The sequence below is a fragment of the Falco naumanni genome, chromosome 6 (assembly GCF_017639655.2).
Source record: "Falco naumanni isolate bFalNau1 chromosome 6, bFalNau1.pat, whole genome shotgun sequence".
Lineage (NCBI taxonomy): Eukaryota > Metazoa > Chordata > Aves > Falconiformes > Falconidae > Falco > Falco naumanni.
In genome coordinates this window covers 60,972,596-61,000,444 of record NC_054059.1, presented here as the reverse complement: position 1 = coordinate 61,000,444, position 27,849 = coordinate 60,972,596, and the positions used below count along the sequence as shown (strand labels likewise).

General features: G+C 36.6%; 1 protein-coding gene across 9 annotated transcripts in view; it reads right to left on the bottom strand.

Annotated features, from left to right (window-relative positions):
* FAM184A (family with sequence similarity 184 member A) overlaps positions 1 to 27,849 on the bottom strand; it is a 76,349-nt gene that overhangs the window by 28,394 nt on the left and 20,106 nt on the right. For all 9 annotated transcript variants that reach the window (XR_005828505.1, XR_005828506.1, XR_005828504.1 and 6 more), the window contains exons 2-9: positions 21,345 to 22,199; positions 18,349 to 18,484; positions 14,506 to 14,687; positions 13,647 to 13,844; positions 10,270 to 10,392; positions 5,977 to 6,138; positions 3,970 to 4,091; positions 3,626 to 3,776 (exon numbers count right to left, since the gene is read on the bottom strand). Coding sequence is in view for 6 of the 9 variants with exons in the window: in XM_040598615.1 (XP_040454549.1) it covers positions 3,626 to 3,776; positions 3,970 to 4,091; positions 5,977 to 6,138; positions 10,270 to 10,392; positions 13,647 to 13,844; positions 14,506 to 14,687; positions 18,349 to 18,484; positions 21,345 to 22,199 (1,929 nt within the window). In the remaining 3 variants the exon portion in view is untranslated. The remainder of the gene's footprint in view (positions 1 to 3,625; positions 3,777 to 3,969; positions 4,092 to 5,976; positions 6,139 to 10,269; positions 10,393 to 13,646; positions 13,845 to 14,505; positions 14,688 to 18,348; positions 18,485 to 21,344; positions 22,200 to 27,849) is intronic.

Sequence of the window (27,849 nt, the reverse complement as noted above, 5' to 3'; positions counted from 1 at the left end):
TCAAGTTAGGTGCTACACCTTTTTGTAACTTGTTTTAAAGTCAAATCTGAGATGCATCAATACATATTAGAAAATTATGTACCCTTATTGATGTGATGAACATTTCATTTCTGAATTCAACCCTTCTGATAAGCATCTATACAACTAAACGGTGAAGCTCTAGACACTTACTCAACAAAAAGGGCATATGCATGCCACGTTTTCTGTCAAGTTAGGAGCTTACAAATGATTTAGCATTGTATGGTCTTGTATTATTTCGATAAATCAGTGTATAGTACTGTTAGTATAGATCAGAGCAATGTTTCATGTGTAAAAATCAGAATTACACAAAGGAAATACATGTCTGTGCTCTTCCTAATTGCATGAAGAAACAGACTTCATGCCTTTCAAATGAGTTTTAAATGCATCTTCCTACTAATGAAGGCTGGGGCCAGGTGTAACAGCCCTACAGCAGTATCTCAGACTGTTCTAGTTCCGTGTAGCTGAAGAGACATGTATGAACAGACATCCTTTTCATGAACTGAAATTTGAATTCTTCCCAATGCCAGTAACTACATTTATATATCTATATCTCAAACAGCAGAAGAATCTCACTTTTGTCGCTATCTCCAGTCTGTTTAGATTGTGAACCCTCTGGGATAGAGAGTTTTATTGCACATTTACAGAGTGCCAAGCATAGCTAGGTTTACTGCAGTAGTTCCTATAGGTTAAAGTAGGCCCGATGCAGTTTCCACTCAGAACAGCATCATTCCAGACCAATACAACCAAAGTGTACAGTAATCTGCATTATGAGACATACCAAAAATCTTCTACTCTATTCCATAATGAAAATACTATCTTTCATTTTCTTCTGTGATGAAGTGACTAGACCTGTGGATGAGGGGAGATCAGTGGATGTTTGCAACCCTGAATTTAGCGAGATTTTTTAACATCCTTGTATCTGGTTGCATAACAATTCAGATGAGTGGGCTACCAGATAGATGAAAACTGGCCAGATCATCAGGCTGAAATGGAAGCAGTTAATGGCTCACTCTACCCAAAAGCTTTTTACAAATTTCTAAGGTGTCTGTTCCAGGACCTTTTCATTTCAGTACCTTATCAATGGTCTGGACGAGGGAACAGTAGTACTCTCATGGAGTTTGTGGATGACACCAAACTGGGAGGAGTAGAAGGTGGAGCATGGACAGTGGGGGGGACACGATACACTGAAAGGTAGGGCTGCCATCCAGAGGGACCTACATAGGTTTTAGGTATGGGCCAATAAGAACCTCAAAAAATTCAACAAGGACAGATGCAAAGTCCTTTGCATGGATGGACTAAACCCCTGCACTGGTTCATACTGGGTTACAGGTCTGCTTTGTATAACCTGGTTAACTGTAGGCCAAACATGAATCAGCAGCGTGGCTTGGCAGCAGTGACTGCCAGCACACACTGGGCTGTAGGAACAACCAGTGGGTTGAGGGAGGGGATCAGTCCCTTTGACTTGGCACTTGTTGCACAACAGCTGGAGGGCATGTGCTGCCACCTCCTCCAGTTTGTTCAGCTTTGGCTGTCCCAGTACAAGACAAACATTGATAAACTTGAACAGGTTCAGTGGAGAGCTCCCACTAAGATGGCTGGGATAGGGACATACATCCTGAGGAAATTAGGTTTGTTCAGTCTAAAGAAGAGAAGGTTTTGCAGGACTTAGTAGCTTTCCAGTACCTATGAGGTGATTACAGAGATAGTGGACCCAGCCTCGTTACAGTGGTGCACTGTGAGACACAGTGATTATAAACTGAAACAAGAGGAGGTTCTGTCTAAATATAAAGAATGAAAAACTCACTATGAGGATAATTAAGCACTTGAAGAGATTATTCTGAGAGGCTGTAGAATCTTCAGCCTTGGAGGCTATTCAAGACCTGACTGCGCAAAGCCCTAAGCAAACTGGTTCCAACTCAGTGTTGGCTGATCTGAGCAGGAGGTTGCACTAGGTGATTTCCTGAGGTCTCTTCCAACCCAAGTAAGCCTGTGATTCTATGATTAAGCTCAGTGCAACTCTCACAGGCTATGCTTTGTGTGCTGCAGTCAGGAGAAACTTACTACAAATCCATTTCTCTAGGAGTTAAAGTTACTCATAGTGTACACTATTGCCTGGAATTCTCTCTCCAGGTGTAAAGGATAACATGTAGATTATTACAGAGGAAAGCTTAACACCTTACCACCAATTATAACTTTTTGATCTTTATGAAATACCTATCCAACTCATACACTACTATGGAAAAGCAACAGCTGATAAAAAAAAAAGTGAAGACTCCCAGGGTTTAGTATCTTGTTAGTCCCCTAAGTGCACATGCTGTTATGAAACGGTGCAGCACTTCAATACAGGAAAAGGAGTGGAATCCCCACCACCCCCCACCACCACCCGCATTTGCATATGCAGACCATTTTCTATGTGTGAAAGTTCTCTAGTAAAATCTTTATTACAGTTAGCATTCTAACTCCAAAATTTCTTCCACATGCAGAAAAAAATTGTTCATTTGCAACATACTAATTTTCCATTCTGAAACTGTAGGTGAGATTGATTACAGTACTTTTTAAAAGGGAGACATAAGTATTTGAAAATTATGTTAAGACTATGGAAAGTTTAACATAACCCTTCCGAACTGTACTTTCTTAGAGAAAACGATATTTATAGGTAGAAGAAAGTAAATGAAGCTTGAGTAAAGGCAGTAAGTGAAACTTAAAATTAAATGAGTCCAAGTCTTATTACATTCATGTTGTAAAAGGTAACAGACCAAGAACTTTGAAGACCTCCAGCTTTTATGAGCTTAAGCCACAAGATTTCACAAGCTTAAATTCCCTTGTCAGCAAAATAGTTATGTGTTCCTATAAGAAACTGTATAATCAAGTGTATGTTCAGTTATTTGACTTCTCAAATTAGACAGCAAATTAAAAGACATCCCACAATAACATCCTAAAATCACAGTCATTTAATGAGTTCTAAAATCTCTTACTTCAAAATGTATTTGGTTCATTACCAGCCATTCTTTCAAACCGTAGTCAATAAAATCAGTTCTATAGCATTTATGGTTTGGAAAAAGTACAAAGCAAGTACTTTCTGTTAATTATCTAACATAACTGAGTTTATAAATACGAGTTGCAATTTAAAAACTCAGTATGTGTTCAAGATCACTGAAGAGAAGACATAGCTGTAATAAACGTGTAGAAACAGAGGGACATTGACTTTTTAGTAACTTGTACAGTGTTGTTATTGTAAAGATAAGGGATACCTCCAAGTCCAAACAATTAGCACTGGTAAATATTTACAATAGAATAAGTAAGCAGACGAAAATAAATAAAAAAATCTTACAGTGAAGAGGTCAAACTGTCAACATCTTCCCACTCACCCTCAAAGAACTGTAGAAAGTTTTATGCATATTTAGTGTAAAGAAGGGCATTCATATAATTTTAAGGAATCTTCATATATGACTTAAAAAGTTTGATAATGATTAGGTTTAAAAAGCATTATGATAACAAATTTCACTTCAAAGACTGATGTCACAATTTCTTGTAGTTAATTGGTAATAAACCAAAAGCAACTAAATTGTAGTGGCTTTCCAATTCTCAAAGAGACCATAGTTACCTGGTCTAACAGATCTTCAACTTTTTTTTGCCATCCATCCCTTGCTGCATTTTTTTCACGTTCTTTCAGCTGCAACAGCTGAGTCATGGCTGCCTTCTTATCCTCTTCATGCTGCAGCCTCAACTCTTCACGAAGCTTATTGCACTCCTGTCTAAAGGCAAAGGTCAAAAAACTGAAATGCAGTGGACCTTGTGCAAGAAATTAAAAAGAATTAAGAAACCAGTAATAATGGGAAAAGCTTAAGTAACAGAAAACTTTGCTTTAAGTTTCATTTGCTATTACATTTGCATGTAACACATTCTTTTATTCTTTAATGAGAAACAAAGTAAAAATTTAATACTTGCCGAAGATTTTCTGTCCATTTTATTTCCAAGTCACGAGCCATTCTGTCAACTTTGAATTTTTCCTCTTCTCTCATGGCAGCAATCATTGCCTCGTGTTGTTGTCTCTCCTGATCTAGTTCTCCCTGCAAACACAAACTTCACAGTAGAGACTGATCAGCAGCAAAAAAGTATTTCAAACCTTAAATGAGTGTATTTATTATAAAGATGTCAGTTACAATTGGCTCATAAAACTTGAACTATAACTTTTTCAACGTGTAATTCCTAATAACATACAATTAATGCCTATACACCTGCTGATATTTCTTGTTGAACAGAATTCTGCATTCCTGTAAAAATTTGAACTGCAACTTTCCAATAAATCATTCTGGAAATAATCTTTTCAAATACTGTTACACTGAATCACAGAATAATTTATATTGGAAAGAACCTCAAAAAGTCTCCCAGTCCTGTTCACTGCAGGATTAACTTCATAATTACAGCAAGTTGCTTAAGATCTTGTCAAGCATGTTTTGGATTTTATTTTATTTTTTTTTGGAAAGCAGTAAATAGCCAGTATTCACATTTCAAAGTTTGAGCTGTCTGGATTTGATATTAAGTTCATGTCTCTTCTTTCTGTTTCTTGACTGGACAAACCTGCTAGAAACAGGCTTTCACAGTCTGAACACAGAAAAGAATGTTTAACGTGCCTATTGATTTCTATTCAAGTTTTACCACAATAGAATAGTATTAGGTACCAACTAGAAATCATACTTACGTTCATATTTTTCAGCAGTGCTTGCTTCATTCATGAGAAGCAAACATGGCCATCTAAATTTAATTAGGACTTTTTAAAATGAGAATTTTTATGTAGGATTTTTTCATTAACAGTTTAAAATCTGTAAAGATAAATGTTATTGCCACTAACCTTCTATATATGAACATCTAAATGTTATAATAGGTGAAGAGAGAAGAAAGCAGTAGTTCATAAGGACACTTCAAGAAATTTTTAAAAAAACAGAGGAAATTCTAAACTGTAAATTGGATGCACCTCTAATGACCATAGCTGAAAGAAATTAGAAGACAAACCCAACCTGGTATCTTGTTTCAAAGTGGTTTTGTTAAGAAAATAACACCAGCATAAAAACATTATGGGAATACTTTTTTCTAATATTAGCTGCTCTACTTCAAATATTGCTGTGATCTTGTAAATGCACATTGTTTACTGAGGAGGGAAGAAGGAAAAGCTACACTTGGTATTAAGGTCAATGAGTCTGTCAAAATAAGTGGACAGATTGACAGTTCCAGTTCTATCTAATCCACCTAAAACAGCAATACATTTGTGCTTAGGCAAATTAATCTGTTCAATTGTATAAAGTGGTCACATTTTCCAGATGACAATCTGCCGTCTTTCAAGATATCATAGCATAGTTTTAAACTATTCTCAGGCATCTTCCAAAATTCTAAATTTAAGCCTGAAATGAAGATTGTGTCCATTATTTGAGAAAAACATAGTATGCATGCATGAAAAAAATTAAAAAGGTTTCAATGAATTCTAGAGCTAGTAAGCTTTGGATCTTGTTTTGCACCAAGATATGAAACTGTCTGGACTAGCACCGGCATAACACACACCCTTTTTACGTTCTCATGAAATTCTGTTAAGATTCTGAAAAATCCAACCTGGGTATGTTTTCTACAGACACACTTTGGCAGGTACAATTTATATTAACCACAGAAAGATGTGCTTGCAGCAATACCACTAAATACTAAGTGTTCTGAAAACAACAAAAACCCACCCTAAAACAACAAACCAAAAAAACCCATAAAGAAAACAAACTACCCCAAACCAACTCATCCTAGTTTCCCAGTTTTCTTCTCTCTGCTTAAAAAAAAAAAAAAAAGATAAGCCTGTCTTTTAATGTAGCCATATGAAGCTCCTGAAGTAACGTGTCCACTATAATACTTCCTGCCGTTTTTAAAAAAGTAATTTGACTGTACTTTGTGCAATTTATTCTCCAACATTATGGTTACCTCAACACTATACAATGAATCTGTGGTCTCTCGCAATCTTGCTCTAGTTAATTCTAGTTCTTTCTGGAGTATTTCCTGAGCTTCCTGAAGACTGGAGATATGTCCTTCTGCAGTACCAAGGCCTTGTTCACTTTTTCGTACTAGGTCTTGCAGACGAGACACCTATGATGAAAAAAAGTTGTGATTTCCACAATTATTAGTAACGGCAGGCAAGTCATCCTGGTTTCATTTTCTTCCACTGTTTTTTAAATTCCAGTCTAGACAAGTTTCTGTAATTTTATAATATCAAAGATAGATTCAATTAAAGGATATTTACAAGTAAAAAAAATAACCAGCCTATGTTTGAAGCATTTTGCAAGAAAAGAGATTACATAAAAGTTCTAAAATTACATGTAACTTTACTGTGAGAAAGCTTTTTTATGCAAATTAAAATAACATGAACTGCTATTTCAAAATATATAACCTCCAATCTAATAGATAAACTAACATGCTAGTGTATATGTTCCTGTTTTCAGATTGCTGCCTGTCCATAAATTAGCCCATTTAAAGCTCAAACTAATATCTGTAGAGTATAATGAGATATTTTAAATGCTATGTAACAATATACTTTTTTCTGTCTGTTTGTGCTTCACCTCCCCACCTAAAACAATGATACCATACTACTTTGCTTCAGCTAAAAAAGATTAGAAATTGGTCATTGTTCACCAGCTACAGGAAAGGAAAAACTTTTTAAATATGGAGGCTGGAAAAAAACAGAATAATGGGAGGCAAGGGAGACCACAGAACAGGAGCTAATGGGAACTGGAGTTTTTGCAGTAGTAGTCTATGCCACCGCCTTCGTTTGTTGAGATAAATTCATTCGCAACAGGACACGCGGCCCAAGAAAAGACTAACTTTGGTTTGCAGGTATGAAGAGGTAACAGTTATAACTACGTTTTCTATTTGTTAGTATAATTATATGTTAATACTGTTTATAGCGCACACAGGCATGCATACACACACACATGCACACCCGTCCCAGAACTATCTCCCTCTGTATGCAACTCATGAAGTATTTAAAGAGGGACTCCTCCTTTCCTCTCAGCAAGGGATCCCAAATTTCTTTGGCACGACAGATCTCAGAGAAAATTAATGTCACCTTGAGTGCTCATCCATGTGCTCCTTTACACACAGACAGCTAGTAATTCCCTACAAAGCACTACCTGAAGCAGAATCCCCACATGAAAAATTGCCTACACCACTTGCATGAAACGTGAAAATCAGTTCTGTACATCTAAAGGATAAGGAAACATGCAGGAATGCCACTCATAGGGCTTAGGTCTATCCTACTGATGAAAAAGCAATGCTGGAGGCTGTTTAAAATGATCCTTAGTAATATCATCAGAAATCCTTTGCATGGAGATGGCTTGTCCTTAGAATACTCTGTCAGCTGACACGAACAGTCTTTCTAAGAGGTCTTGACTGGTCTACAGTGAAAGGAAGCAAATCCCTAGAGTAACAGCCATCCTCACCCCGAGATACATGCGAGAAAGTTAGTATCTTGACTTAACCTAAACGCTCAAAAAAGAAAATCTCCGGCAAGTATTGAAGATTACACTGTTCTTAAATAGCTTGGTACTAGAAGCCAGCCTAATGAGGCTTGAATTTTCCTCATCCTTTAGCTAAGATAATCGCTGTCAAAAAGCCTGTCAAAAAGCAAAGAGGATGGCATAGGTTCAAAAGCAGCTTTCTCAGCAGGGAAGCTAGAGCTAAGCTAACATCTGCAGAAAGTAATAAATATATGGCTACTGTTAAATGACATCTGTAACAAAACAACACAAACAAAAAAAAGGAAACAGCAGTAGAAACGTAAAAGCTAAGCTAAAGATGTGCCAGACATTCCACAGGAGAGTTTCTTCCAGGTCAGTGAAGGCATTGAGAAACTATTGCCAGTAGAGATCCAAGGGCAAGCTATAGCTGCAAGTGAAGCACTTTCTCACGTGCTTAAGATAAACATAGTAATAAAATAAATCATATTGTCTCTGTACTACATAGAGTGGATTTACAGACCACTCTGAATTCATTGCCTGAACACTTTATCTCATTTTCTCAATATGCAAGATATACTGCATTAAGTTTATGCTGGCATAAGAATGCATCCAGGCTCAAATATGAAATAGCAGGTGGCCTTAACTCCCTGTTTTAGTTTGTTAGTTACCTATTCCTTAACTAAGCCTCCATTCTCTTTAATTCTGTGTGGTGATTAATTTTCCAAGCCTGGACAGTTAGATAATGAAGACTCATTTGTAAAACATTTGAAGTTACTTCCTTCACAGAAGAAGCAAGTTTATTACTCATGAATTTCAAGAAAAGTTAATAAAGATTAACTAAATTAAAGCATACAGTGTTGAATGACTATAGAACAAAAGCACTGCTCTCAGATCTAATCCAGCAAGAAGGAAAGTTAACATACAACAGAGAAGTCAAAGCTAAAAAGAAATAACTAAACATTCTGTAATTTTGAACTGAAAAATAAACCTGTGTATGATTTTGTTCACATATATAACAAATACATCATATTTTCTCCAACTTGAATGTAAGCAAACATACTATTAAAAGAACAAGAGCACTACCACCTTCCATTTGCACCTTCTCCAAAGTCAGAAGTACCGACAAAGGCACTCACAACTATCAGAAAGAAGTACAGTCTCCTGTTCAACAGGCACTTGTGACTGATGCTGAGCTCTAAAGATGCTCTAAAGAACTACTCTGGTAGTATATATTCTCTAGCATATCTATCTACTGGTAGGTACTGCAGGAGCGGGCTGGAAATTAGGACCATGCGTGACAATCAGTTAGCTGAGGGGAATGTGCTCTTTTGTAGGTCACGAACCCTGGGAGGACAAGGAGTGTGAATAGACACAATTAACATGATGAGTCATGCTGAGAGAGCATAGGGGAGTGGGGGACGGATGGCACCAAGGACAGGTAACACCTTGCTGTTAATTGATGGTAGTTAACCACCAACCGGGGATTGCCTAGTATGCAAGGCTTAGCTTAAAGAACCAACTGTTTAAAACGCGCAGCTTCTGAAAGTATATATAAACTCGTGCTTCCGTACAATAAATCGACATTTGTTTGTATCAAACAGCGTCCCGTCTCTTCATTTGCCACAGGTACTACTATGAAAGCATAAACATATTGAAACTAAACTAAGATATACTTTCAGAATATATATTTTAGAATATAATATTCAAATCTTAAATATTATGTTATGCATATTATTAAAGTAATACACTGATATATATCAATATGTCAAGATATACAACATAAACACAAATATATACTTTAATATAACAATAATTAAATTTTCACTTTCAGAAGGGCAATCTTTCTCATTTATTAATAACGATCAGGTTTGTTCTAAAGCAAGTTTAACATTTGTACAATTTGCAAGCCACCAGAATTAGACAGACACCTGCCATCTCCAGAACTTTTACAGTATAGAAAACTGTAATGAAAAGTACCACTGCAAAAAACCTGCTTAAATTCATGCTTAAATCTGTCTTAAAGCACACAGTGAAATCATATATATAGCTGATCAAACAATGAATCTGATCCATTCTTTTCTGGAAACAAATTATTTTCTGGAAATTTTGCCTTATCATTGTTTCTGATATCAGTAGAATCTATTCCTAATTTTGAAATATTGTATTATGAAAAGGTGGTGATTTCAAACTGAAAAAGTTAAAGCTGTATTGAGATATAAGATTTAACTTAATTGCATATATCGAAACATTGCAAATGATTTAGGTCTTACTATAAATATTTCATGTCATCTTTTGACGGAAATATACGAAGATCATCTGTAAGTCAGGAAGCTGACCAGAATTTACAGTATGTTAATTTTAACCAAATAATGGGTTTAAATAGTTAGTTTTCCCTCTGTCTCCTGATATATTTTGTGTAGAGGTCTGTCTACCTAATGAGAAGATAAGCAGAGTTGAAACAAAAAAAAAGCTTTTTACATCAACTGTTTTGTACATCCATATCTTTTGCTTTGTTGATTTTATTTAATTTTTTTTTTAATTTAATAAAAAAAATAGTTTATTTTGTAAAGGACAAAAAAATCATTGCTTAGAAGCAGTCAAGTAGCTTACCACATTTGAAGAATACTCAACTTTAAAGAGAAATAAGGTATTAAACAGACCAAACAGTGTAGCCCTAGCTCTGTACAAAGCACAAGATCATTACTGATGAAATGCAGTTTAGTACACAGAACCATTAGCCGATACAATTAAAGTTAGCCCTTACCTCCTGATTGGCAGAAGTCAGTTTTGTTGTTAGCTCTTCCTTCAGGTTTTCCAGCTGCTGTCGGAGCTGATTCTTATCGTCCTCCAAACGCAGTTTCTCCTTCTCGAACTGCTGTTCCAACTCCTACGCAGAAACAAGGATGAAAAAAAAATATTGTATACTTGCCATACATTCATCACAAAATACAGGTGTACCACATGAAAGTTATTCCTCCTGACATAAATATTCCTGATCTCAACCAAGAATTATCCTTTTGATAAAGTGTTAAAACAACAACATTTATTTCCTTTTACAACAGACATTTTTTCCTAGTTTATCTAATCTAACATCCCTGATTAATCACAAAATCTAGTAAATGAGAATAAAGTCCTGTTTGTCTTAATTGTCAAAATCATTAAAACTGTATCTACTTTCACAGTTTTTCAATCTGAGCTGACACAATGCAGAAATTCACTTTTTATAAAATGATGCTAATAATATGCTTATCCTTCAGCCTTTTACCCAGTTATCTCCTACACAAAATCCTCACAGAAAATAGCAAATCTTAAAATCCAGACTGAGATATGTGAAGTTTTTCAGGCTGTTAAAACAAACAAAAAAGCTCCACACCCTTTCTACAAAATTTATGTAGAACTGAAAGAAAGCAACAATTAGTCTTCAACTATATGAAGAAAGAAAGATCTCTGTTTTCATTTCAGTCTCTGTGGAGTAATAGCGAAATTCTGAAAACTCCCCTCTTGGATGAATTTTATTTCTGCTACATGAGCCTGTGTTGTATATGTATTTGTTAGAAACATTTTTCTTTTAAGGAAAACTACAGATTTATGCTCCAGCTTATACATTAATATTCAGAATATATTTTCAGAAGAAGAATTTGTCACAAAATACTTAACATGAAACATGTTAAAATTAAGAGTTTTATTTATATTTCAGTGAATAGACTAATATAATTTATTACACCACAAAGCCTTCTCGAAGAAAATTCAAGTTGCAAAGCAAGGTGCTCCAGAGCCACATTATATGAGACTTCAAGGTCTTCTTATGCAGCTACAGAGGCTCCTTTAATTAAGCCCTTCTTAGGAGTTCAGCTGCAATGCAAGTCTTGGCATCAATTCAGCACCTCTGCGTAGCCCTGGGCTCAGATTTGAGAAAATCAGTAATACCTCAGAAACAGCTATAAAAACACACAGACCAGAGCCATGCATGAAACAAAACATCCAACTGCAGGCGCTGGTAGGATTTTGCAGACAGGGAGACTCAATACTCAAGAATTTAAGAGGAAAGACTGTCACGAAGAATATAAAACTCTAAGGAAAACCAGGGATCTGCAAGACAGCAACTTGGTGTCATGCAGCTCATTCAAAGATGCAATGGAGGCCAACCCTTCCTCATCCAAAAGCAGGGACTCCCCAGGTGTTTTGCTGGGGGTGGTAAGCACATTAGTAGCTGGTTAGTTCTAGCACTCCATTAGGGTGTGCAATAGGCAATAAATAATTTGCATCTAAACTGCTGTGTGTGCAGAGAGATTGTGTACAAACAGTCTCTTTGTGGTAGAAGTTGAACAGTGACAAAACAGGGTTACATTGTATAGCCAGGTATTACTGAAAGTGTAACTCATCAAGTGCCTGTTTTCTTCAGGGGGCCCAGATCCACCACCACGTGGGACAGATGATGTTTGCTAATAGAGACTTGCTCAATTTTTCTTGTTCACACTGTGAAATCTGCTGTCTGCAAAATTTCACTAGTGCTATTCAGACTCTATTCTGATAACTGAGTAATTAGTTCTTCTATGATACTTGCCATTCATTACAGCTGTGCAGTGCTGCAAAATTATTAGCAACTATTTTCACAAGCCTCATATGAACTGATGCCATTTTTACAGCTCATTTTCTAGATGGAAGAACTGAAGCAAAGAGATGTATTGAAGCTATTTCTTGACTCCTATTCTCACTTTTAGAATTCTCTTCTGTTCCATTTTTTTTCAAAGCCTTTCAAACCCTAGATGGCTTTCAAGTCTTCCCATCCCACTAAGTCCTCACGTCCTCTATTACAAGACTCCTTGTACCTGGCTTCTTCCTCATACTAAATTGAATTACTCAGTCTCAAATGTGGAGAAGAGTTGAAGGAAGAAATAATCAAACAGCACAACATGTGCTTAGTGAGACAGGTTTGACAGGAGACAGTACACCGATTAAGATTTACTGAGATCTTGACCCTGATATCTTTTTATAGTTGGTTTTCCCTTCCTAAAATCAAGCTTCAGATTTCTCATATTTATAAAGGTGTTCCCTATTTTAATGAATTTAATGTTTTAAAAACAAATTTTTCCTGATATCCTTTGTTTTATTCTCTACATGATTTTAATAAACAACAGAAAACAGAAAGGACCCCACGTCTTACTGGAGTAAAAGAAAAATATTCCCAGAAACCCTTAGGAGACCTTGTTTTAATAACAGGCACGTTAAAGGTACAAAGAAAGTACGCCTGAAAAATCAGATGCACATATATCTCGGAGAACTACTTTCGTTGTTGGGAGGCATGAAAAAAATCTTTGGGATTTATTCAAAATAAAACTACAGAGCAACACACTAGTAATATATCTTTTTTTAAAAAAAAATCAGTATAAGATACACATCACTAACTACAGCTGTGTTTCTTGGTGTGTTTCCTGTGAACACACCAGAGAAGCATAACAAAGCCTTAATTTAAATAATTAATATTTAACCCATATTTACTCTATCAGGTAAAAAATATGTATAATGTACATACATCAGATTAGGAAATAATAATTCAGAATTGGTCCTGTCATTTACCCCAACAAAGAAAAGGACAATTTTGTGAACCAAAAAAGCCTTTCAGTTTCAGGATTCCAGTTAAAGATAAACAGATAGTCAATATACAGCAAGCATAATTCTATGATGTAAGTTATGAACAGCTGTTTTCTTCCTCTGAGTATACATTCAGTCAGGTACTAATATAGTATCTTAATGTACTTCTGGACTGTTTATGAAAATTTTAAATACTAGAGTAACATAATCTTTCATTTCCTTCAGAAGATCTGATCTTGAGTGATATACCAACCCTTCTGAATATGGGTCACAAAACCCGTGAAAACATACCTACTATGCTCAAAAAGAAAGCAGTTTGAGAATTTCTTTTCTGTATGCAGAGAAGTGACAGTACAAATGCTCTTTTTTTTTTTCTTTTTCTTGCAATATATTTTAATAAAGACTGAGTAGTTTCTTCAGAGAGGTCCAGCAGATCTGCAGGTAACTCCAAATAAAACTTGCCATGCAACAAAACCACGCACTACAACGTTCAAACTGTAACATTTGCTTTTTGTAATATACTTGATTAATAGGAAAACACAAACCTACCATCTGCAGTTTTTTCTTATCCTTATTAGCATTACTGTGCGCAGCCTCAATTGCAGTGTGGTGCTTCCATGCCAATTCTTCTAAGGTCTTGGAATGAGCCTCCTTTAACTGTGCAGCCTCTCCTTCTAATCTTGCTTGCAATTTTACCAGCTCCTTCTCATAATATTCACGTTGTGTCTCCCTCGCTTCATTTACTTTCTATAAATGACAGAAAATAATTTAAAAAACTCTATTAAATGGTAAAAAAATACTATCTGAACAGTAGGAATAAAAAAAACCCAAAAACATTACTGATGACAAATGCACAAAAATTAGCCTCCATATAAAAAAAAAATTGAGCAAACACTGAGCACTAAATCGTTCAATAACCAAAACCATAGTTTCAGTATATCCATGCAAAGCAATATATCCTTATAAAATCTATTTTTTTTGCTCTATTTCATCTGGGGAAACAGCAGTCAGGTACCAAAGTCAAAGCCTATAGAAAATTTCAGTTCAGTATTTTCAAACACGTCCAGCACATTTTCAGAGAAAGTTTTTTTTAAAGTTGTTCTTTAACCATTTCATATTTCTCCTTACTGAGATACTTTAGGTACTAGGCATCTACACACAAGGTCATAAATTAAGTGAAATTGCTAAAATATATCCCAAGCAGTCTGAACAGCATCTAATCTGACTTCCCTCTACTCTCACTTTACATTCTACATTAGTCATTCTACGGTGCTACGTGAGATATATTTGGAACATACCACTGCTGGTACTAGTCCAGTCATATCAAACAAAAATTAAAACAATCATTTTTTTCTGAGAATCTAAGGTCTTTTGTTTTGATACAACTAAAGCAAATAAGCTGTTTAACCTTTTCCAAGGCCAGAATTTGCTGCCTTTGTCGCTCATCCAGACTCTGTGTTTTGCTTTGTAATAAATTTCTTTCTTCTTCCAGCTGAGATAGTTTTTCCTTTAATCTAGACTTTTCTGATTCCAGATCTCTGATTGTAACTTCTTGAGTCATTTGAGTAGCTTGAAGCATTCCAATGTGACCTAAAAACAAAACAGCTCTTTAAAACCCAACATTGGTTTCATGTAATTGAAGTACACATTCACACTTCAGTGTTTTCTAGAAGTACAACTCTATGGAAGCTTTCATATGGATCTCCATTATATCCACTGCAAAGCTTAACTTCCCCTCCTCTCCTTTTTTTAGTTTTAATGTAAAATATCCAGCCACAGTAGAGCGCTTGGTGCTGGGATTCCTTTAGTTTCAATTTTTCTGGTTCAAGGTTGCATATTGACTCCCAGAGAAAGCAGGAGGTAGGCAATAGTATGAACATAGCCAGTTTGTCTTGAAGAACTTACTCCATCTAAAACTGCACATTTTTACCCCATAGCAAACTACACAACAGAAAGCAGAACATTGACATCATCTTTCATAATTTAGCCAGCATGCAAGGTATAGAAGCTAAAGCTATGTAAAACTTATGGCATTACACTTTATTTTGCTATAGGGAGATGACTAAAATTTAACAGAACTCATTCTCTCTATAGTAAAGTAGGATCTAAATCCTTGCAGGTTAGAGGCTTCCTTTTAATTTCTTTATGTATATTTAAAACCCCAAAAATCTACAAAGCTAGACTGTATAATCATCTGTCCTTCACATCACCAGTGGAAAAAAGTTTATGACTTAAGAAATTTTTGTCCTTGTTGTTCTTAATTTATATCTGTATTACTGAAAATACTACCACTAGCTAATTGACCAAAGCAGTGAAACCCTTGTTATTCTGGAGAGCCTTAGGAGAAGATAGATGGCTACTTTGGAAAAGAGAACGCGCCGAGGTTTGTTCAATTGAACAACTGAGAGGGTGCTCCTAAGGCTCTTCAACTGAAAAAACAAGAAAGGGAGTATTCTCCCATTACTTCAACATGTTTGTAGAAGCATCACGTTGGAGTGGATTCTTTTGATAGAAACACCTTATTAACCCTTTCATAAATTGCATGACCTAGACATGTTTGAAATATGCCATTTAAAAAACCAAAGTGGTAACTAAACAGAATTTCAAGGATTATACAGAGATCCTTAACATTTTCACACAGAGAAAGCATCCAGATAAGAAACTGTATTGTTTACTGAGAATAAATTTATTATTTTTGTAGTCATAACTTTGTGAGACCTTTTTTCCTCGTCATTTTATTATAACCTCAAAAGTGATATGAGTTTTACTAACGGAGTATTCTTTTCCAATTTAAGTTCCTAAGCTACGAAAGTGGACTGTGTCACTGTTTCTTACAAGACAAAACCACTGAGCCTCCCGATTCATTTCCATCTGAGGTTAAAGCAACATGTGCCAAAAAAAAAAAAAAAAAAAAAAAAAAAAGGAAACTGTTTTAGCCCTTGTTGCCTGTGAACACTGATGTGAAGGGAAGGACAGCGGGATACGTAATAGAATTTGAAGATTAAAGAAGCTCCAAAATGATTAGCATTTTCATAGACAATGCAAATCTCCAATTGTGCTAAGCTCTGAATAATTTCAAGGATCATTTGGATTTGGGCATTTTTGTTTGATAAAACCAAAAACTGAAGAGGAAAAAAATTAAGATAACTGGTATGCTTAACTCCGTAATGTTTCAAAAAACACCTTGTTTCAAAAGTTCAGCTATTTAAGAAATGTATTTGCAAACCCAGGTTTTAGAATATCACAAGGAGAACAATTAGAAATTCAAATCTGTCGGGAAGCATTATGCGCACGCATAGTTTATTGTAAGCACAGATGCACACACTGATCTAGAGCTTTTGTCCTAGCAATGCCAACACACAACACAGGTTTCCCATTCATACCTTCTGTGTAGAGCACGAGGAAACGCAGCAGTTTCCTTTCAAGTTTGAAACTCAGTAAAAATAGAAGACAATATTAATTTTCCTTAACAGACTTAATACAGTGTTCTCAAATTCCAATACAATGAGTAAGCACTTTGTATGGTAATTAAGTACAAGAATTTAGTTTCTTTCAGGCAGGATTTTTGATTTCAAAGTGTGAGCTGAAAATCAAAAGGAGATGGCAGTGGGCCAGCGTAAGAAACCTTTTCCAAACAAGGTGGTAACCAATTATATCACATGCTAATAGCTTGGTGGCACCACTGTAAACAGGGCTCCTGGCTCTTGTTGCACAGCAACATGCTATAAAGCAAATACATGCTACTGACAGCACCACTGAGCTCAGCTGGACACACTTGAATTTCTGGTAAAGCTGAAAACCTCAATGCCAGAAAAGCCCAGTGCTGGACTCATAGGTTAGCCAGCTACACACCATCAATAATGCAGAAAAACCACCTGGATATTTATTTCCACTAAATCTGGGGCTGCCTACCGAACCCCCCTCCCATGCTTCCACCTAGGGAAAGAAACAAGAATGTACAAAGTGTATGAGAACAGGTGGTTTTTTCCCCCCTCAACAGTCTCATGTTGTGATTTTTTTCTATGAGTGTCTCACAAGCCACTTTTTGGAGGGTCAGATTCCCATTTGAAAGCCATGATTTGAGATCCTCTCAGCAGCAAGCCTACTCCTTCTAGCTGTTTACATCCAGTAGGACCTGCTGGCCTCTATATCGTCCAAATGTATAGCCTAGGCTATTCCTAGTCCTTACCTTAGCTAGCTCATATATGCCACTTTTCCTAGGTGGCAGACACACTCAGTCCCTCCGTACGAACAGCTTCATTATTTGAAGGACAGAAATCAAGCCTTGATACAGGCCACATTCACATACCCAGTTTGAGGGCTAAGCCATACATAACCAGATAGTAGTGTTACATTAATAGTAAATATTTATATTATATAAAACTATAGTAAACCATTGCAGTATTAGTAGGTTATTGCTGTGAAGCACTGTCTGTCCTTAAGGCCAACTGGCACAGTCTGGCAACATCCCAGGCTTCAAAACAAGGTAATCTTATCCAAACTGACTTCTGGGAAGGGCCCTGGGCTTATGCTAATTTGTGTGGAAAATAATCAGGTGCTTCTACAATTGACTTAATTGAACAAGGCCAAAGATAAGCCAGGGGCTTATTTTTAGCCTACAATCCTACCTACAGTACATTTAACCAAGTTCAAGCACTTGGACCCATGCCCTACCACTACGTAGTTTACTAGAGAGATAATGCCAATGAGGGAACACACACACATGTACAGCCAAGTCTTAAAACTATTTTCTATACCTTTCCATATGCCAACAAGCACAGAGAAGTGAAGAAAACTGCTATAAAGAAAACACTTAAAGATTTATTATCCAATAAGCTGCAAGTCTTCTGACAGCAGATGTAAAGCAAAATACCATAAACTCAGCAAAAAGACACGGCAACTGAAAAAGGATGGGGGAACACAAAGCCTGTCTCAGTGACTATGTGTAGAACAGATACACAGGAGAAGCATTCTGTACAAGTGCAGTTAAGGCAAGAAATTCCAAAACCTGGAAACACGCCATACAAAGTAGAATGTTCAGACAAAAAAGTACACACACAACCAGAAGAGTCTTAAGTACAATGCACGTGATATCAAAGCGGTTTAAAAAACCACCCAAACTTGTCAGAAGTTTTTATGGACAGCATAGAACAGTCTTTAGGCATTCTAAGCCCACACAAGATTATTAAAAAAAAAAAAAGGCTAGAAGAAAAAGAATTTAATTTCCAGATTAAGTTACTGACATACATACTGGCTTTGAGAACAAGATCAGTGGCCTGCTGCTGTAAGCGCTCCCTAGCAGCTGCCAGCTCACTTTCCACTTCTTTGTGTTTGCTTAACAATGACATCTCCTCCTCCTTCACATCATCTAGCTGTTTTTGAAGAACCTAGAGGAAGCATAGTATGATGTCTGTTACCATTATATACAATCGTGTGACAATTTAAATGAGCATTAGGTTAAAATGTACAGAAAAGACCTTTCAGCAAACAAGTTCAATTCATACAAAAGCCAAAATCTTGTAATATTACCACCACATTCATTTTGCATTATATGTTTTTCCAAAAATATTGTTGAAGCATCAAGATACTGGCTATATGGCATGACGAGAATGCATAAGAGAAGTGTGACAATATTCAAAAAGGTATACAAAAAATAAAAACAGTGGAATGGTCCACAGAGTTTGGAGGCCAACTTGAGAAACATTGTTTCTGTTATCTGAGAGTTCTTCACACTGAAGAACGTATCTGTTCACAGCAGTTTACAGTGTCTTTCATTCCATCCCTGAGTGTTTAGTACTGACACAGACAAAAAAAGCTACACATTGATAACATAAAATGAGAGCCAGTCAATTGGTTAAATCAAACTTCTAATATGTTTCAACTCTGATGTACTGATCCATAATAACATATCTTTGGTAGTGTGATGCTGATGTGTTCTCAGCCGTGCAGGAAGGAAAAGCAGGTCTTGTTCTGTTTTAAAAGTAAAGATAGATATCTCACCATTCAAGTCACTGGAACAGTAAAGGGTCATTTCAGAAACTAAAGCAAGAAATAGAATCAGGGAAAACACGGGACAGGGCATGTAATGAAACATGGACACCAGAAGTGGCGAGATTATGTATTTGATCATCTCATCCATGATGATCAGAGTAGGACCTGACTTAAATCTGCTGTGAATACTGTACTAGGCTCTTCCTCTTCTCTGGAACCAAAAGGAACTCCTTTACTGCAGGAACAATCAGCATACAGTGGATTTCCTCTTTGCTGCAGCTTGCAAGAAACCCGCTTCCTTGGTGTAGTCAGTTGAAAGGCAAGCGTTCTGCTTTGCCAGCTGAACAGAGCTGAAAATTAACTTTTGAAAGGCCCCTTGGGAAACGAAAAAGATGTTCTGAATGTATTATCTCATAAAAGCAGTAGTCTTCTTTCACTGTAGCCTGTAGCTTTTACACAAGAAAGAGGGGTAGTCAAAAAGTTGGGCTGGAATTAGACTGTAAATGGGAAAAGCTCATGGCTCATCTCAGCTCTACCCAATGATGTGTCCAAAATTACTATGACCATCACATTTAAGTACTTCTGGCTTTGAAAACTTGAGAGTAACTACAAATGCAAAAGACAAGATACTTAAAGCTTACCCACAGAAATTACTGTTCTTGGGGCCTCAGCACAGCTACCAAAAACTGAGCAGAATCTTTTCCTTCAAGCCCAGCATATCCAGTCCTACTGCTAACCAAATAAAATCAGTCTTTGCATTTCTGGGATGTCTTGTCCTTCTTTAGGGACAAGAAACTTTAGTTTCTAAATAACAGTGTTGTGGTTTAACCTGGCAAGCTGCCAAGCCCCACACAGCCACTCACTCTCTACCTCTGGCAGGATGGAGGAGAGAATCAGAAGGGCAAAAACGAGAAAACTCATGGATTGAAATAAAGACAGTTTAATAGGTAAAGCAAAAGCTGTGCACACAAGGAAAGGGATTCACTCACTCCTTCCCATCAGCAGTCAGGTGTTCAGCCATCTCCAGGAAAGCAGGGCTCCATCACATATAATGGTTACTTGCAAAGACAAACACCGTAACTCCAAACGTCTTCCCTCCTTCCCTCACCTTTTATTACTGAGCGTGACATCGTATAGATATCCCCTTGGTCAGCTGGGGTCACCTGCCCCAGCTGTATTCCCTCCCAGCTGCTCACTGGTGGGGTGGTACAAAAAGCACAAGAAGCCTTGGCTCTGTGCAAGCACTGCTCAGCAATAGCTAAAACATACCTGACTTAACACCATTTTCATCACAAATCCAAAACACAGAACCATACCAGCTACTACGAGGAAAACTAACTCCATCCCAGCCAAAACCAGTACATACTGAAAATGTGTGCGGTATTTTGGTTACTGCTTGTGAAAACATCATTGAAGTTGTTATAATAAAAAAGTTGAAACATTCAGAAAGTCGTCTTTTTTCTTACCTCCTACAAACTTACTTTTCTTAACACCCAACGTGTTTAGGCAAGGTGGTCACTAATGATCTCCACAAGCAAGACTGCACTGCATACAGAACATTAATTGTATTTACAGTGCCAGTTGTATGACATTTCTGTCAAATATGTTTCTGCAAGAAACAGTACAGTCTAGATAAGTGGTTTCTCAACTTTTCCAGCAAGCATTTTGGCTTGTCAGCATAGCATCTCAAATGGTACTAGTTATCAACATCTTCCCTCCCTCTCTGAATCCTTTTTTTTTGGGGGGGTGGGGTGGGGGGGTGGGGAGAGAGGGATCAACGTCTGTGGAGACCTGATGAAAAGACATTGCTTAGCTTTTTTCCTTCCCCTCCCCCCCCTTTCTTTCTTTGGCAGGAGGAGAACCAGGTTTAGTTTGGGTTTGGATTTTTTTTTTTGTCTTCAAGTGGTAATGGTTTTGAGTATTCTATTGAGTATACTACACTTTGGGTAGCATGACTCAAACAACTAAGTTCTGTTTATGAACAGCTGAAAGGAAGGAGACCAAAAAACTTCCCCCTGGGTAGGGCTTTCTAGATTATACTGGAATATAAAGTAGTATTAATTCAGTCTGGGAAAATTAAACACATAAAATAAACTTACAAATAAATAAAAAAAGTAGAAGATTATAGTCAAATATGAGTGACAGAAAATTAAGTTTACATATTCTAATCACCTCAGTCTATCAGCCTCATGGAAAGACAGCATAAATAGGAAAAGAAAATTCACTGTCTTGGGAACAACATATCATCAGTCTCACCTGAACATTGTTTTCTGCTGTACCAAGAGCCACCTGAAGTTTTTGGCATTTTTCCCGTAGACTAGCAGCTTCATCCTGAACCATTTGTAATTCAGTTTTAAGCTTGCCCAGATTCTTCCGTAACATACTTTCCTGGTTTTGAAATTCTTTTCTTAGCTCCACTTCTTTTTCTTTGCAAGCATGTAGGCTTTCTGCTGTAAAAAGCTGAGATCTTTTCAAAGAATCAAGTTCATGTTCATAGAAGGACTGTGCTTTGCTGAGTTTGCCTTCATAGTCCTCAATGAGTTTTTTTCTTTCCAGCCTTAATTCTTCAACTTTACTGTTCAAGTCTTCCAGCTCCAGTCTATGCAATTCCTCTAGTTTTTCTTGCCCCTTACTTAAAGTAGCATTCTGACTCTGCTGAGTCTTGAGAAGTTCTTGAATCTCAAGCCTGTGGGCAGCTCTCAAGTCTTCCAGAGCTGTACGCTTGTCCTTCTCGTACTGCACTTGCAATTGTATGAAGCTTCGTAGCCTTTCCTCAAATTTCTTTCTGATCTCTTCTACTTCTCTTGACATGGTCACTACACGTTGGACATGCTGAGCTTCTGCACAAAGCTGCATATCTTCAACTCTATCCTTATAGGCTTCAAATTCTGTCAGTGCCTGATGTTTCATCTTTTTATGATCTTCCAGTGACTCTTCTAAAACCTGGATCTTTCTCTTGAGATCCATTTCTTCTGCAACTTTACTTTTATACTGCAAGATCTTCTCTCTGGTCTCTGCGAGAATTTGTTGAATTTCTTCTTCATGAGCATCCTTAAGGGCTTGGATAGCAGCTTCATGTTCATCATTTTTAGTGTTCAAAGCATATATTACCTACAAACATGAAACAATACTGTATTAGAGAAAAGACATTCTGGTTATCTGTTACATCATAAGAAAAAAACCACCCAGGCACTCTGAAAGTTACTTTGACAGTCTGGTATATTTTCATGATACATGTAAGACACCAAATATTATTATGAATGTGACTGCATAAATGCTGTATTAGTCATGAAAATCTTATACATCTTGTAGAACAGTATGCTTCTTAATTGTAATTTTCCTGCTGAAAGCTTTGCCTTTATATGTATGTTGTTGCTGTAAATACCACTGGGGAAAAAAAAAGCACATTCAACACATGAAAAACAAAACATTTAATTAAAAGATTTAGAAGCACAGCCTGAAAAGAAATATGAACAGAGGTTTTCTGTCGGAGAATCACACACACAGTATACATTACAACATGAAATTAAACTAGAACAAAAACAAACTCTCAAATTCCTCCTTTCCAAATGCTAACTATTCTTAAATATTTCATTTTAGAAACACCTAAAATGCAAACATTGCTTGTTCTGGTTTGTAAGCTTGATGGTTGCCCAGATATAATTTTGGTTTTGACAACTTGTCTAGTAGGCATCCTGTCTAAGGTGTCTCACAACATAAGCTCACCAGCTTTCCAGCTAATAAGTCAGGTGAACAGAAAAGTAGCTGGCAGGGCAGCCAAGTTTGGGAAGCCCAGAGAGCTAAGCAGCTCACAATGGCTGTGAAAGCATCAAAGCTGCGTAACTTTCAGTGAAAGTTCTAAAGTAACCAGATACATCCTATGGGATCTTTCAATTGCACCACACCACAGTATGTCATCTTTCTGGTTTTTAACTAGGAAGCACTCTCACCAATATAGAGATACAGATAAGTATGTGTATGTATCCATGAATAAACTATTAATGAGATAAGTAGTTTTAATAGAATATTTTGTGCTCCAAGAACTCCAGAAAATCCCCACAATTCCCAGATATATTACAGGCAGCAAGAGCTACAAAAAAAACATCTGAATGGGGGGAAAAAATAAAGCACTGGCAATTAGTATGTTTTGTATATCTTAAAAACAAACAAGAAGCAACAAAAATGGAAATAAGGCAGCAGCAGAGAATTTAGAAAAAAGCTGCCCTTTGGAGATGTTTGGGTTTTTTGGTGGTTTGTTTGTTGTTGGTTTGTTGTTTTTGGTTTTTTTTCCTTTGAGGACAGAACCTAGACCAGTCCTCTGTTAGCATTCAAGCAGGCGCAGAGGAAGACTGTCCTGACCTGCCCAGGGCCAGGAAATATGAGTTGGCCCCAGAATCACTCTGCTGGCACCAAGCACAGAGCCTCAAAGTTCTGGAATGGAGGAAGTGTCTACAGTCAAGTGTTTGGACAAGTCAGAAATCTCAAGAGAGTTCTAAGTGAAAAAGCAGATTCAAGATAATAACAAGCTCTATTTTCAGGGGTGAGTAGTGGGGTGTGGTTTTTTTTATTTTTAATTTTATTTTTGAGGCAAGAGTCCAGACACTGTATTTGCATTTTATTGTCTGAAATAAGAAACATGCATCATTCCGTTACCTGTGCCAAAACACCTAACCTACCTATATTGGTACTATAGATAGGGCTACAGCTTGATATATCCTCACTACATATATATAGATATAGATAGATAGATCTCCTAAAAGGGCAGGCTTGATATTAAAAAAAAAGTTCTGAAACATATCAGACAAAGAAAAAAACGAAACCAACAGCCTAAATCATCTTTACATAGCAAGGAAATAACTTTAAAAAACCACAAAATACAGTTTAACGACATTAAATTTTTCTAATATGTGTAATACTATGTAATAAAAGAGAAAAAACATAGATCTTCCATAGTTTTGATAACTGTCCTTAATAGTGCTAATACCTCTGCAGGCAGCAGTTAGACTTTTGGCTTCCTCCCTAGGGAAAAAAAAAAAAGTTTTCCCTACTGCAAAAGAGCTTCATTGTTCAGAGACTCAAAATCCTCTTCCAATACACTGCAAAAAGTGACCACAAACCCACATACAATTCCATTAGCAGAATCACAACTACCACTGCAATGCTCTTCACCCAAAGTTTCAACCCTTTCTATTCTCACTGTCTGGTGATGCCAACATTAACTTCCGACTACAAAGTTTTCACCTCCCTCCTGTCACCGACACACAGTCTCAGCTACCGGATCTCAGAGGTTAGCTTCTCACTTGTTTAAATGGTGTCCAGTGCTCAACTCCTTTGTTCATATCAGAAGTACTTTGAAAACCAAGGGCTTTATTTTTTTTTTAAATACACATACAGTATCTTGCATAAAGAGGCCTTAGTTTTGCCTAGGGAAGCTAGAAAATTTAGTTTGAAAAGGTATTATAAAAAAATCTCACACTTATGATCAGGTTATTATAATAACTATTTGCAGAAAACTAGATCAAATAAATTTCATGCTTAAAACACCCTTTGACTCCTGATTTTGTGAATAGAAGTGCCATAACCTTCTTCACTTCAGGCAGCGTTCCAGTCACAGGTTATGCAGCACTATAACCTACAGAAAGTATAAATCATATAGTATTTTCAGGTATTACAATTTGGCAATGGGACTCTCACTGAACATTCCAAATGAAAAATAAGCCTATATGCAACGCCAGATTCAGAAGGTGCCTTTAAATGCTCATCATGCACTTATTCCCTGCAAAAAGCACTGAACATCTGCCAATTCAGTAACCACCATTCATTCCCTAAACAAAGGGCATAGATGTTACAAAAGAAAATGTAAAAATAAAATACAATATTCAGTTGCATGCATTTTATCACAACATTCATTGTTCAGCAGTCTGAACTCCAGCTCTGTCAAAGTACTCTATTACACATCTCAGTATTTTTAAAGTAATGGAATACAATTCTCAAAGATAAAATCTGGTACAGTTATGTGCTATATTAGCATAGTAACATAGGGAAAAAAATAAAAAAGTATGTACTAACTGAAGCAAAAACAACCTAACAGCATTTCAATTAAGTGAAAACAGAAAGTGAAAAATACTGGAAGAAATCAATTAAAGTCCTAGCTAAAATAAGTAGTTCCTGCTCAACTAAGTTTCTGAAAATTGACAGGCAGTAAGGTTGCAAAAGTTGGGGGTGGGTAGGCAAAAAGTTTTGCACTCTCTGTTTAAGTTGGAGGAAGAACCATTTCCTAAGCCTGTTTGTAAGTGTTCTTAAAAATACTAGCAGCTTTTTCAGTACAACCGCATACTACTAGGAAGCATAAACTGTTCATTTGAGTAATTCATATTTTTTTCTAGCTCTACTCTAAATGCATCATACAAATTGCGGTTCTTACCGGATGACAGAAAAAGTTAGGTTATGCTTCACTGTATTTTCAGTTAGCATTCCAGAGGTACAGACAGAACCATACTCTCTCCAAGAATATTGAGACTGCCAGCTAAAGGCCTTAATACTTTTTATACAAAACAGTAACATAATAATTAATTAGAATCTACTGAAATAGTATGTGCCTCTGTCTGAAAAACTACAATACAGTAAGTTAGTAACAATAAGAGGAATAACCTTTTTTTATGCCAATAATTATTGAAGTGCCTATATTCTAGGTGTTAAGGTTAAGCCAGTCTGTTGCTGCATTAGCTTTGGTGTCTTGAACTACATGGAATACAAACAACAAGAGTTCCACACTGTGGCTAATACTGAAAGCCTGACTATTTGGCTGAGAAATATTTCTTACTTCAAACCAGATGTTATGGTTTGGAGAGCTGACCAGCTCCTGCATGGTCAGCTGCCCTTCAGTCACCTGCTCCTGCCAGCAATTCAGTCATGATTGAATGCCTTTCTAATTAAAAGTTCACCTTAATACCAGTATTAGGTGGCAAATATATCTTGCAGCACAGAAAATATCTCAAAAAAAAGTGTGGTTCATTCTCCCTAATTTTACATGGAAACAGGAACCAATACCTATGAAAGAAACATCACATCTTACGCAGACATCAACCTTATGTCTCTGGTCAGCCTTCACTTTAGACTTAACATGCGGGTCCCTGGGTCAGAGCACTACATTATCCTAGTTCTGGTGAAGTATCTTGTTCCCAGTGCTGCTGCCCGTGCGCGCTGGTGCTGTCTGTACCTTCCAGCCTGAAATACTAGAGCCTCCAGAAACATGCCAAGACTTCCCTAGAGCTGCACACCTATTTAATGAACTACACAACTACAGTGCCAACAAGGAATTGCTCATGCATAACCTGTTAATAATTTGGAACGCATAGACAAACGAGCCTGACCTACCCTTGCCCTCTGTAGCTAGACAAGTACTACTCGACACAGGTAGTAAGATCTACTGAAAACAGTAAGAAGGGTTTTCTAGAGACAAGTCACTTCCCACACATGCAGTGGGATGTGAATAGAAAAGTTTAGTCTACAACATAGACAAGAAACGTCAAAAAACTTCCATTATTATGAATTAATTTTATGTAGAAATGTATCTTCTACTATAGTCCAGAATTATCACATTTTTTGTTACAATGGGTATTGCATTCAGTTTTTGCTCTTTTCTCCATGTTGGCCAAATAATAAGAAATATGTTATATTAAAGCATCTAAAATGTATGTATTATGACCAATGAAAGGTCAATTTAAGACAGTAAAATAAACAATTTAAAACCCAGAAAATTTTGGGTTTTACTGGACAGATTTCTGCTCCATAGTACATTATAAAAATATAGTAATAGAGAAAAATACTTAAAAGTTAATTGAAACAATCTTTCAGAAATGCTGTCCACAATCACAGAATATATTCTTACTTTGCATTACTACATAGAGACTAGATGGCCGATTACAACATAACATTTTATTCCTTCTCATGCATTGCTAGCCAGACATTGAGCACCACAAACTAAGTGCTGAAGATTTTTTTTGTATAATAATCTTTGAAGTTTTTAATGGGACTTTATTTTTCCTTACATTCTAACCAAGATACAACTCTACTCAGAATGTCTGATAGGAAAACCAAGTTATTACTAAATCTGAAACCCCTTTTAAAAAGCCACGTTGGATATGTTATCCAAAAAATCCCAACTCTAAAACCTATGTATGCCCATCTCTCCCTTCTTATTTTTGAATTAAGAAAAACAAACACCAGCCCACCACCTTTATCTAAGAAACCCTTTTGTTCTCTTATGGAAAATACTCCAAATAAAAATGCTTTGTCAATCCAGCCCTTTATATTGCTGGCAACACAACAGAAACCAGCCTAGAACTTCAGGCCAAAACTGCTCAGACATCACAGGAAAGGTGGAAGGCACTTGCTCTTCAACTGTCTGGTTCACTGCAAGTCGACTTAAATGGCTGGGCCAGTGCATTAGGAGCACAGCATGATGAGCAAAGAAGAGACAAATACGGTACGCAGCCGTGAAAGTACAGCCCCCTGCCAATGCAATCTCTCCAGAAAAGCTGGTCTAACTACACCAGTCTTCCTTTGAGAGAAAATCCACAGAGGGCAAGAACCTGAAATTTTTTCTCAAAAAAATATACTTCCACAGAAAATTTATTATTAAGATATCCTTTAGCTGCTCAACAGTCGTCTTCTTGTGCCTAAAGTATTCATGCCCAAGTAAAATTTAGTACATTATTTCTTCAGAAACTCTGAAAACAAATACTGAATTATTTTTATT